Genomic DNA, 13,590 nt, shown 5'->3' on the forward strand with positions numbered 1-13,590 from the left:
TTTTGTCGTATAAATTAAATTATTTGAATCAATTTTCAATTTGAATAATTTGAAATTTTAACCATAAAAAAATACTTTTGAAAATTGTGTAAAGAGTAATAGGGAAACGGAACCCAAATTTACCCTTTAAAACCACCATAGTTCTCCGTCCCCATCGTCAGATCATGCTTGTTCACGAACTCGTTCGAATAAATTTTGATTTAGACATTTATACTCACAAGTAGGCACTATACCCATGCCTTGCAACGGGGTCAGTATGCAAAAGATATAATGTTGGTTCTTTGAAAATACCTTAAAATGGTTTCACGCGCACAATTTAATTAAAAACTAAAATTGAACCATACTTAAATTTATAATACAGTAGTACGTTTTTGTTAACTCAGACTGTGAACACCTATTTAGGCTACCTAGGATCCAAAACCAATGATAGATGTTCTATTTCATCAATGAACAGTTAGATGCATTGTCCTTCCAGACCTGGAGGTCCCATGCTCGAAATCACCACAGGATTAGCGATCCTATTACTGCCGCTTCAGTGAGTGCTCGAAATCAGTGCACCGTTCCATGAAGATCCCTGCTAGGAATTCCTATTGTTTTAGGGTGTCTTCAATCTTTGCCACTAGGATACTTAGGGCCGTTGAAGTTGATTTGCCCTTCACAAACGCATGATGACATCCACTGAGGATACTTCTTCTAAGTAATCGTCTCTCGTGTGACGGTTAGTTACTTTTTCCATTGTCTTTAACATGAAAGACGAAAGGTATATAGACCTGTGGGACTTTGGCTGGGCTGGGTCTCTCCCTCTTTTTTCAAGAGAAATACCTCCCTTGCTTCCCTCCAACAATTGGGATATATCCTAGGGCTAAGCTGCCCCTAAACAAGGCTGTAGTCCTCGTCGTTGAGGAGGCCTTCCTCCTCTAATAGTGTCATGGCATCCCCTCCCTGAGACGGGGGCACCTCTTGTGAGGGAACGTTATGCTCTCGAGGGATAACATCTTGGGGCCTTGTAGCCACCTCAGATGAATGATCCCACGAGTAACAAGGGAATGAAGAGTCGCCCCGGGCAGAGCCCTGCTTGCCCAAGGAAGGCTGCTTGAAACTGGAGGTCGCCTAGTATCCAGCAGTCCACATACTAGCTTGGGTGGCCAAGCTACCCTTGACCATGCAGTCCTCGGCGTATGCTGTTCCACCTTGACTTAGGGTTGATTAGATAGGGAAATGAAAGTAAAACTGAGAAAAGGATAGTTGCAGGTACATTTTTGAGTCAGGGGATAGAGAGAAATTAGTATTAAAATAGTGGACAAAAAATTGGTTCAGTAAAGAAGCCTGCCAGTTTAGCACCGTGATCCTTTGGGGGAAAGATGATGGAAGAAGCGGATCAGAGAGTGCAGAGTTGGGACGCACAATTTTTGCCCTTGAGTGAGAGAGTAGGACGGCAGTGCTTCGGGGACATACTTGCTCAGCACATGAGAAAGTGCTTGAAAACACAGTCACTTCCCAACCAAGCTCATACTTAGCTCTAGTTGTTAGGCGGGTTGGTTGGGAAGCAGTGTCTAAGTGTTTAAGTATTCTACTGAGACAAAGTATTAGTATATTATGTAGCCTTTTACAATGTATTTAAAAACATCTGAACTATAATTTTTCTGGTAAAGCAATCTGAACACTTCATCTGAAAAAAATCCTGAATATTGAGTTTTTTTCACTATCACTCATAGCATATGCTGAACTAGACTTTGGCATTAAGAATAGTAAAATTGACTGCATATGTTCACACCTAGCCTATTTAGAAAACCTATATTTTCGAGTTTTCCCTAAAATGACTCCTTAGAAATAAATGGGCCAATTAAAAACAAAATAGACCCATTCAGACAATAGAAAATTTTATTGGTCATTCTCAAGTACAGTCATTTAAAGTAGACTTACTTGAAATGAAATAAATACATATATACATTCAACAATACAACAACATTGAGAACAGATACCACCAAAGAACTGGCACATACTTTCTCCCGTCATTAAAATGAAAATTTACTTATGTTTAGTCTACAGAAAATATTACTTACTTCGAGCTTCAGGTCACGAGACTTTATTTGGTCTTTTCATATCATAACAGAAATTGTAACATATTGGTATAGCTTCTTCTTAAAGTACATTCAATATTTTGAAAATCACAAAGAAATAAAAATATATATCTGAGAAGATTAGGTACGATGTTTTAGCTTACTTTAATTTATTGACCTCTGTTCATCCAACAAAGTATTGAGAACTTTGGAAACATTTTGACGATCAATGTCCTTAACAGAAAACAATAAAAAAAAACATCCAGAGAAACAGTATATATATTTTTTTAAACTGTATAGTCATTAAATGTAATATTATGGTTTGTAAAATTAAATTAAATAACTTACTAATGCAATTTGTTATTTCTTTAGGTTTCTGAAACTACTTATAGGGGAAGTGTGATTAAAAACATTGATAATTGATTACAGTATTTTTACTAGTTTCCACTAAATACCCTGTATCGGTCCAGATATTACACATTATAAAAGAAAACACTTAATTGTAAATATATTAATAATTAACTACATTAGCACTGCCTACAGAATTATGAAATCATTTAATGTGCACACAAACCATGCAAGGCATCTATTCCTGATGTCTCTAATTAGAATGTAGAAAACTATGAAAAAACTAGAAATAAATATATTTTTTTAAATTGCAATACAATACTGCAAGTACAAAATATCGGTAATGTTCTTTATATGAAAACTGGTAAAAACATTTATTCTAAAATTACTAAGAATAAAAACACTGATAGAAAAATCAAATTCTCAATAACGCAAATCAGAATAGACACCTTGTTTATAACAACAATTAGATGAAGACTTTAAGCAGTACCCCACAACATGGCACTTCCAATATCTCTTATTATTTTCAGTCTTAAACAGGCAAAGTAAAGTATTTCACGGTGAACAACTAAGCAATCATTTCTAAAACTGTTGGTTTGTCAGTCTTCCTTGCTTTATGAAGTTTTCATTTTATTGCTTTAAAATTAAATAAAGAAACAGGATGGACTCAGAAGATCACCTTGTATGACAACACTTTTTAACAATATGATTTTCTTTCAAAGTATATTTATTTCAATGACTTGGAATGCTGTTATGGCAAACAATTAATTGTTTATTTAGGGGAGGAAGTAGGCGATAGGCCCAAACACTGATATGATTCTATCGATAAAAGAATCAGATGAAACATTAAATCCATATAGATGCCATCAACAGTTTCAATTGAAGAACACATAGCTACTAACATATAGGATACAACCTTGCAAAAACTGGTACAAACTTTCATAGAGATACAACAATTATAAACACAAGAATTTATGTTGGCATTAACTAGACCTATGGTCACATCCGGACTATGCATTACTATGAAAAATACAAACAACACACGCTTACTGAGATTTACAGGTAGAAATACAATTTTTATGTATTCCAAGTATTTATTTTGTGAAACTAGTTAACATGTGCTGTTGAACTAGAAGCAGATATATAGTTCATCAAAAGTTACCAATTATATTTTTATTTTAAGTATATTCAATAACTAGCAAAATGGATTTTTTTGATGGCTGGAGTAAATTTATAAATTTTTAACTTGTAAAATACACATTCGATGTTTATGAAGGTTAACAATTTACTTTACAAGATATCAACACAATATCCATTTTACCAGTATTTTAACATTTCTCAAAGTATAGAAATAATAATAAAAACAATGTTTACTTTATAAATTTACAAAAATATTTGATTTTATCTCTTGAAATAGAATATCACATCTACAAAAACCACTCATTTGGTACAGATTGGTAGAGACTTGAGCACTCTTTATTCACTATAAAGCAGAAATCAAGAAGTACATACTTTACTATATTAAACCACAGAGAAGTAAGGTAAGGAAAAATTCAATGGTAAACTTAAGTGGTGTCTAGGGCAATGTCAATGTCCTCATGTTCTACAACGCTGACGTTGGAGGAAGACCCTGTGCCCTGTGTAAAAGGAATATCCGCACAGTGCTAGCAGGGCTCTTCCTTGCTTGTCACAAGTATATTTTTGGCACAACACACAAGAGCTGAAAGAGCACGGTTGTCCTATAAGCAAGTTTCCTCTTTACCTCACTTCTCTGTAAAAACACATTGCAGGTAAAATATCTCACTGTCTTGCAAACTCTGAGAGTAACTTTCCTACAGCCTACTTTAAAATTAGCACAAAATGTTAGGGTTAGAAAAATTGTATCTCAAATTGTAACTCATATTATTCCTAAAATTGTGAGTGGTGTGAATTTCAGTAATTCCAGCTTAAACAAATTGTATTATTTTAAATCAATTACTGAAAATATTTTATTTTCTATTAGATAAAAAGAACATGTATTTTCTATATTGTGCCGAAAAATTGACCATTGAATTTATATTTCACCCCAATACTGTTGAATAAAAATCAAAATAAATGGAGAACAGAAGTAAAGTGCCAAATAGCAATATTTACCTTCAATGTGTTTAGTTTAAGGACTATATTAAATATTCTTGAGCAGATGAAGATAACCAACAGTGAGGTAAGGGGTGTTTCCTACTCTAGTGAGGGCATTATAACACAACATTTAGCATAAGTAAGTGTGTAACAGTCACCAGTGCTTGATGAGTGTGCCGATTCCCAAAACTACATTTAACAGTCATGGTACTTCTTTGAGCATTTCACAATTAAACATTTGCGATAGGCCTAACACAATAATATTGGTACATTAATTTGGCTTCACTGTCTGCTTATGTGCTCGCCAGTTTAGGCTTACTAGTCTATAACATGTTATGGGTGAAATTGCACACAGAAAATACAATAGCTGTGGAACAGATACATTAAAGAACCATCGACTAAGGAAAACATGTTCACAACAAAAGCTAAAATTCATTTGAAAAATATTAAAAATCACGTTCTGGTATTCCGGAGAACCTATGACAATGACCAATGCTAAGACGATCACAGACATTAATGACATTATGTAGCAACATTTACAGAAAAAGATCGAAGAATATAGAATTTAATTGGAGTTACAATACAATTTAAAAAAATAAAACCCTTCAGTTTACATGGCAATATAGGCTAAGATAATATAAATCGTTTGCCTTTTTAGATTTTCAAAGCTAATAACAAACGCAAAACATAGCCTAAATATACTAATTGCCTTTTCTATAATTTTTGATGTAATAAAGTTTTACATTTAGGACCAGATTTTTAAAGTTTGAGTTTAAGACATAGGGCTACGTATTAGCAATGATAAAAAAAAATGGAATTGTACATATATTGAAAGAATATAATATCTATCTAGTAGCCTATCTATGTTTACTTTTGCAATTTTTTATGACCGTTTTCCTACTAGCAAACATCTTTGCTATAAAATATTTAAAATTTCAAACAATCATTTAACTATAAGACTGAAGGAGTTTTTACTCATATACAAAAAATTAAGGTTTAATAGGAAGCAAAATTAAATTACACTTTATCGAAATCCAGTGATTCTTAAATAGGCCTTGTGCTGTTTAAAAGCTCAATTTGTAAATATACTGTAAGAGACTAAACAGCACTTTACTTTATTTATAAAATCTTGCAATAACATTAACATTATCTAATTTAGTATTTAAATACCATGCGTAAATGTATTTTCAAACATTTATACATATCAACCCAAGTTAAACTGTTAAAACCCAATAATAATTGACATGCAAGTGCTTGAAACATACATTTCCTACTTTATTCCAAAACTAATTAATGAAGATAATAATTTTCAAAAGGAAAGCTATAAGGCACCGCCCCTGATATTAGTGCCATTGTTATGGGTGGAAAACCTAATTTACAAACTACTGTTAAAACAGTAAAAGGAGACAAATACATGTGAAAATATGGTTTTTAGGCACTTTAAAGGTTTAAAGAAGCCCATGAAAATTTAAGTAACATTGACTTGGTGTACTGTGTTTTTAAAAAAACAATGTTAACTTTGAAGAGTTTTACATTATCAAGTTAAAGAGATACATCCTGTGAAGACTAGTGCCCCAGTGTCAAAAAAGTGAACTAAAATCTAATCATCCTTTAAAAAATAGCAGTGTTAATTAAAGAGAATAATTATTATTGTTGAAACCAAACTAAACTACAAAAACAATTAAATGCTGCACATGCTTTTAAAACAGTTTCACTTTTGAAGCTATCACAAATGTGTTAAAGCGGTTATACACATTGTTTTTATCTAATGAAAATGAATCTTACACTTATTAAGAAAAGTTGAAGAAAGACAAAATAAATTCTACTGAAGAATGGAAAAAGCTAATGTGCATCGTGTTATGAATTATGATGTCATATTGATAATCCATTTATGTAGTCCTATAAATGGGTTGTAGCTGATAGGTAAAGCAGACTGTTAATTTTGTTTCTAAGATAAAGATCAGAAAATAAAATAACAAGAAAAATATTATATAAAGTTATTACAGTATAAGTTTTTAAAAGTGTCTAAATATATTAATAGTTTTCACCTTTACCTGAGGGATTTTAATTTATCTTAGTGACAAACATTTTTAAGGTTTGACTTTTTTACCCTGAGAAATTAACACATATACACAAACTCAACATATGCATTATTGTGGTCCCAACCTTTTTACCATGCCACAAAAGAATACACTTTTGAAGGACAAATCCACAGTTTATAAAGCAATACTTATTTAAGACGCCCTGAACGCTGTTCCTATGTTTCAGTTTGTTTAATAAAAAGGCACTAGGCGCCTTTCTACTGATTCACAACAAGCAAGTTGATCCTGGAAAAAGTGTTAAGGCTCCTCCTACAAAGCGCGAGGCTTATCAAACTTAATATACACACGTTTTTATTTTTATCATTGACCATAATTTCTACAGATAAAGCTCTTAATTTTTAACCAACGTTTAATCTGTTGAGGATAGATGTTCACTATCGTAACGTAATCTCTTTCTTTACTGGTTTTACATAACTTTGGACAGCAGTTGTTAAAATCAACTTAACTTTACTTCGTTTTTTGATTTGCTCAACAATAATTATAAGTGTATTTGACGTATTGTATGATGTTCAAGCATACAAACACTCATGCAAGTGACAGAGAATAGTACAGCAAACGTGTTAAAGTGAAAAACTCATTATACAAGATAAGCCATGAAAAACAAACTATGCTCCAGTGAGTATTTAAGGTTAATTTCAATTTGTGCTCAAAACACATCAGCACACAAGACTCAAGTCACTCAGGTGGTAGTGGACCTCAAACGTTAAATCTAACAAACCCTGTAGTAAATGGGCCTTGTTCCTCAAATAACTACACTATCTGTAAACAAACTTCACAAAATTATATTTTCAAGGGAATAATTGGGCCTATTTAATTTATACTTACTAACTATAAAATTACTCTTACAAAGTATCTTCATACAAAAATATAAACTAGGTAGGCTATATAATAAAATACCTACATCTCCATATCAACAACAATTTACATATATAATAAAATTTTAGAAATATTTAAACCGTAATAGTAAACCGTTTATTTACAACTTTCTAGCATTTAACATTCAAGCAAAACAGTAAATTATCAACATAAACGTAATAAGAAATAAATAACGAGTTTCAGTGATAAAGTTGTTGCTTTCATTTTTTAACCAAGCTTTTAAAATATTCTAATTATTGAATATTTTCATTCCGCTTTTTATACGTTCCAGAATTTAACTGAAACCATTACATTTTTATACTTGTCTATCAAGTCAATTCGTTATAAGATTCAAATAAATTAAGACATTTAACATATAGAATAACAAATTTATAAAAAAATACATTAAACACTAAGTAACACCATAAATAAGCCTTTGCAGCCACTACAAAGGGGGGGGGGTACAATCTATTGAGCAACAGTAGTGGCAGCAGCCGCGGCGGAGGGGGAGGGGGTGTTGGAGGGGAGAGTGACGGGTTTAGTGGGGGGATCACCCGGACGCCAACCCGTGGAGCGAGGCCCGAACTGGTACACCAGACGAATCTTCTCCACCGGCAACAAGTAACCTTTCTTGTAGTTTTGCCTGCAAAGAAACGAGAATATCATAAAGTGGTAGAGGCTTTTCAACATTTACAAAAAGAAATAATCAATACTTTTTTATACTGTACTATGTGACGTGTACTACTCAGGCTATCCAGAAAGTAAAGAACGTTTCGTTATGACGCCGCTAGGCGCGCGCCGATCTCGTACATTTTGGTGCGTGCGTACTCGGCAACGATTAAAAGAAAATACACTTTTTCAAGGTTAGCATAAATACTTTTCTTGAATTGTAAATACTGTACCCAAACATCTAGAAAAATCACTATCCAAAAACGTTATTGAAAAATAAACTCATTTATAAAATTTTACCTAAATTACAAAATAAAGAAATCCGCAATCAGATGGCAGCGTAGTAATATCCCTTTGTCTACTCTCAGTAAAAGCACAACTATCTTAGTTGTTTTATTAATAGTTTTACTATGGCATTTCATGGCATTGGGGAGCGAGATGGTGTAGTGGTTAGAGCACAAGACTTCTGTCCCTGGGGTCCTGGGTTCAAATCCCGCCAAATCACCAATGATTTTATTTAAGTGATAATGCCGCAACCCCTAGGTCTAGCCTAAAGTAATGTGAAAAACAATCCCGGGCTCGTGCCTAGCGTCTTAGGACAAAAAAAAAAACTTCGGCATTTCAATCTTGCCTAGTTCAGTTTCCAATCAATGCCAGTTTGACTATTCGACTGTTTTATTTCTCACAAACCTGATGGATCTACTGAAGTTTTCAAAGTTCATGCGAGGGTTTCCCCGCTTGCAGCCCCACAGCTTGGCAACTTGGTCTCCGCTTCGAAAGCGAAACAACCCTTTCTCTCGATCTTCCCATGAGATCACTTTGGGGTTGTATTTTGGGTCCATGATTAGATCACGTATAAATTCCCAAACTCTACCCACCTTACCTGAGGACAGATACATTGTTTATCATGAGTATATTGTGGCACTACAGACAACACGTAACAGAGTGGCCACTTAACTCCTGGGGAAAATCAACACAAATTCTCCGGCAGCAAAACCTGGTTTTCCAAGCGTACCTTTTTACTAGGTGTCTGTAGGTCCCCAAATGTTTAGAATGGGATGGGTCATCAGATGGCCTGAGAGATCAGTTTGAGCCAAAAACTGTTAAGCTGTAATTGATTTTGCCGTAACCACGGATGATGTTCCCTCATTTTATTATGACCTCGGAAGATGATCACAATGTTGACGTCACCACAGCAAATTTACACGTAATTAAAACACATTTGAATTAAAAATGAATTTTGTTGAACGTTTTTTCAAGCCATAAACTGAACAAGCACTACGATAAACTCTCGATTAACCGAGGTTGTTGAGACCAAGACTACCTCGATTACTGACACTCTCGGATAAAACGGAGGTCTCTTATATTTTAAGTTTAGGGGTTTGACCACATTAGGAAGTCAAATTCTTGGTAAAATATAATATATAATATTTTTTAACAGAACATAAGAAATTCTGTCGAACAGCATCAGGGTAAACTATCAGGCACACATTCACACACTTATCCACTGTTTTTCAACAGGCATTAGAAAATCGTGAACATCAGGAACTGGGATGCAACCCATTTTAAAATTCCTGCAACTTACTTTCAGACCATGGGTTCAAATCCTTAAATTCACTTCTGCACAATCCTCATCATGATAAAAATCAAACAATCTTCATGATAAAAAGGAATAATTTAATTTATATTTTGGGTAGAAACAATACCTTTTACTTTGTCCTTTTTGTGTAAACTTCGTGGTCTTCCAGGTTTCCTTTTCACTTTTTTGTAACTCTCTTCTTGGTCACTCTGAATTTCATCATTGGTCTCTGAATTGTAACCATGGTCCATCGCTGTAATGCAGGATTATACATATTATTGTACAATATTTACACCAGTAATAAATTTTACTTTTCATGAAACCATTTCATTCATCAATTCCTTATAAGTAGTTGATATTTTGTTTTCAAGGTATACTTTGTTTTATGTACTCAAATTAGTTTTAAAAATAAACTGAAAGATTGAGTTTGGCTCTTTTGATGATAATACATCATCAATATTGACCAAGTTAGTTGATAACTGGAACTTTGACTACTATTTTGACACGTATCGTTATTTCTTTGACAAATACCCTAAGTAATCTGAATTAGATGTGTTCAAGTTCCCCTTTGAAGTACAAAATAAAGTTAAAAATATAGACCTTTGGCAGAATGCCAGGAATAAACTTTAACTACACACTCAATTACAGACTTTGGTAGCAGCTTGCATTAGCTAAAGCTAAGGTCAACAATGTACACAAGTGATCCATTATCTCTCAAAGCTACATAACATAACAGTGCATTTGCATTGTGATTTCCAGGGTGTAAGGTTTGAAAACAAAAACAGAAACCATAAATACACTTGTATTAGCACTATGTTAGTTACATTCAATACAGAATATAAAAAATACTGAAACCATGGAACGGAACTGAGTTTTAGATACATTTGAAATTAATTGACAATAGTAGAATAGTTTGGAAATTTACCAGTTAAGATTTAGACATTACTTCCTTACATGAAGGATACATTTTTGCTTTTGCATTTTTAAAGTTTATACTATTAAAACAAAGCTGCATATTATTTTACTTCTTTTTGTTGTACTATAGCACACTTTCAAGCACTATGTATACACTCCAATGTTGAAAGTAGCAATAGTACATTATAGACTACTAGTGGTAATGTTGAAATGACTAACCAGAACCCTCAACTCCTTTGGTGTGTTCAGAGTCAGCAGCTGACGCGACAGAGTCTTGAGTGTTTTCCACACAACAACTGTCTCTAGACGCCGGACGCTGAGGAGAGCACTCCACTTCTTGTGCGATGGTCTCCGCTGTATCAGGGGGAAGGGGATCAGACTCATTCTCTTGTTTGATAACCGAGCTGGTGTGTTTCACACAATCTTTTGTTAAATTCAGTATTGAGAAATTGCTTTTGGAAACTGAACACTGACTCTTTGAAACCGTAGGAGCCGGCTCAAATGAAGTAGACTGTGAACTGCTGACAGACGATGATGCTGGTAAACTGACACTTGTAATAGACAAATCACAGGCAGAAGTCGATGTGTGTTCTCTGGATAAGTTGAGTACCGTATCATTATCAGCTGACCCTCCTGGGAAAACTTCTGGTTTCCATCTAAAGCAGCCTGTTCAAACACACACGTTATTGTTAGCATACTGTGTTATATAAGCTATCAAAAACCAAGCAAACCTGCAAAACCAACACCTAAAAGGTTTTATACTTTCATTCATTTTCTGCAAACAAAATTGATTTTTTTTTAGCTCAAATATTTCTGATATTTAATTGACCATGCAAAACTGGGCATGCAAGTTTCGTTTCTAAGCTTTGAAAAGTCACTAACTTACCGAAATGGCAGCAGCTACACCTTTTTATCCAGTTATATGGAAGATGAATTCCTCCCTTCCATTTTTCATTCCTTTCTATATAGAAGCCTCCCTTGAATCCGAGTCCGTAGTAATCGACCTTGGATAATAAGCAGACTTTTTGTTTAACGAACTTTGAAGGCAATAAAATGGTCGGAAGAAATAAATCTCGGCTGATACAAATCGGCATTTGCCAAAAGGATTTTTTTGTAACACGTCATTACAATTTCGTGATGAAAACGGTTCACTGAAAGATACAGTAGGTGGAAGTAGTATTACCAAATCTATGCAGAGCCATCCCATGAATTAAAAAAATTATCAGGTCAGAAAATAAATGAATAATAAGCATCAAGCCGAGGACTTTTCAAACATGCAATGAATCTGTAAAGATTTTTAAACTGAAATCCAATGTTTAAAACAATCAGACACCGTGTCTAACACTCTGAGAAACATTCACTACCACAATCTCATGTACTACGATGACTTGTGAGTATTTCTCAGTTACTGACTAGCAAATGTTAACCTTGGCCAAATAAGATACTTACCGAGCATCAAGCGATAAACTTTTGGAGTTAAGCTCACTGGCTCCCCCCACTACAAATCACCCTGTAACTGGTTGTCATATAAGTAAACAAACAAAATCAACATTACACCTTATAAAGGGTGTCCCAGTAAGAACGCCGGATTTCAGGAGCGTCATATCCTTATCTGTATTTCAATAGGAATTCCCAAATTATCAGCGATGTTATCAGTATTATGTCCCATTTGTAGTCATGAATCGTTACATGACGGATCAACGCGTGGTCATAGTTAAAGTGCACTACAAGTACGGTGAATGTTTCGCTGGAACGGTGCGGAAGCTGCGCGCTATTTTCGGCCGGGATAATGCACAAAATGAGTCATCTGTCTGAAAATTAATTTCTTAGTTCGAAGGAACTGGCTCAGTTTTGGACATTAAAAGACCAGTGCGTAGTCGGGCAGGTCGTTCCCTTGAAAATATTGATGCTGTACATGATAGTGTAGAGGACAACGCAAAAACATCGATTCGTCGGCGTAGTCAGCAGTTAGGCCTAGCTCGGAGCACAGCACAAAGAATTTTGATAAAAGACCTTCACATGTTCCCTAAAAATTCCAACTCAAACAAGAGATCAAGCCAAGAGATCCTGTAAAATGGCCTGAATTTGTAAACTAGGTGGTTGGAAATCGAGATGAAAATGACTTGTTTTAAAAAACATTGCTGTTCAGTGATGACGCACACATTCATCTAAGCAAGATCGTGCGATTAACACCGTGTGACTACTTTCTTTGTGGATGTTTAAAGTCGCTTGTTTTTGCCAATAATCCTCAAACAATCCAAGACCTGAAGGTGGAAATTATTCGTGCCATTAGAGGAATTCAACATGAACTGGGTGAAAAAGTTATAGAAAACTTCGTCAATAGATGTCTGGCTTGTCAGCAGGCAGCAGGTGGGCACTTACGAGACATAATATTCCATTACTAATCGGAGATACTATGCTTTAAGATTCATGTTTCATATTGTAAATTTAGCGTGAAAATATATGGTTTATTAAAATTTTTAATCCGGCGTTCTTGTTGGGACACCCTTTACAATACACTCGATAAACAGACTAACAGAAAACTAGTAGTAAATTCAGTAAAGACAGCTCATTGTACAGAGTCGGACAAAGAAACCTACATTTAGGATAGGGAGTAGTTCAAGTTGAGGTGGGGTTGGCATTTAAAATTAACACGTTAAACGAGAAGTTGCCAACTGCAAAAACTCTGAATATAAATAGAACAAGAAAGATGTGAGCTTTGTGAGTTTGTTGGATTGTTGTGATGACTAAATAACACATTTTCTGACATTATGAACCACAGTCAATGATGAAGGAACTAACACTGAAAGAACCAGTAAATTTGAAGTTGAATACAAGACGCATACGCATCCCATTGCTTGACGTCTAAAATTTAATATCCCAGAACTGAATCGTAACGCCAGCTATCCTCCTCACCATCATTTATAGCTCTGATTCCCTCATCCCA

At 34.5% G+C, this 13,590-nt stretch overlaps 1 protein-coding gene across 1 annotated transcript; it reads right to left on the minus strand.

The window, feature by feature from the left end:
* Positions 1-2,478: 2,478 nt before the first annotated feature.
* On the minus strand, positions 2,479-12,114 carry LOC128982080 (ETS-related transcription factor Elf-3-like). Its single transcript, XM_054401121.1, has 5 exons — positions 12,093-12,114; positions 10,863-11,309; positions 9,856-9,981; positions 8,840-9,032; positions 2,479-8,123 (listed from the first exon to the last, which is right to left on the minus strand). Exons 1-5 carry the CDS (start codon positions 12,097-12,099, stop codon positions 7,949-7,951), a joined length of 948 nt encoding a protein of 315 aa, XP_054257096.1. The 5' UTR covers positions 12,100-12,114; the 3' UTR covers positions 2,479-7,948.
* Positions 12,115-13,590: the final 1,476 nt, after the last annotated feature.

The sequence above is a fragment of the Macrosteles quadrilineatus genome, unplaced genomic scaffold (genome assembly GCF_028750875.1).
Source record: "Macrosteles quadrilineatus isolate MER2022 unplaced genomic scaffold, UCM_ALF_1.0 Scaffold_105__1_contigs__length_354404, whole genome shotgun sequence".
In the NCBI taxonomy this organism is placed as follows: domain Eukaryota; kingdom Metazoa; phylum Arthropoda; class Insecta; order Hemiptera; family Cicadellidae; genus Macrosteles; species Macrosteles quadrilineatus.

Bases quoted from the DNA above. Each gene is read 5' to 3' on its own strand.
- LOC128982080 (XM_054401121.1), bottom strand. The intron at 9,982-10,862 runs GTTAGTCATTTC...CCTGCATTACAG, and splicing joins CAAAGGAGTTGAGGGTTCTG to CGATGGACCATGGTTACAAT. The intron at 8,124-8,839 runs GTTTGTGAGAAA...GTTTCTTTGCAG, and splicing joins AACTTCAGTAGATCCATCAG to GCAAAACTACAAGAAAGGTT.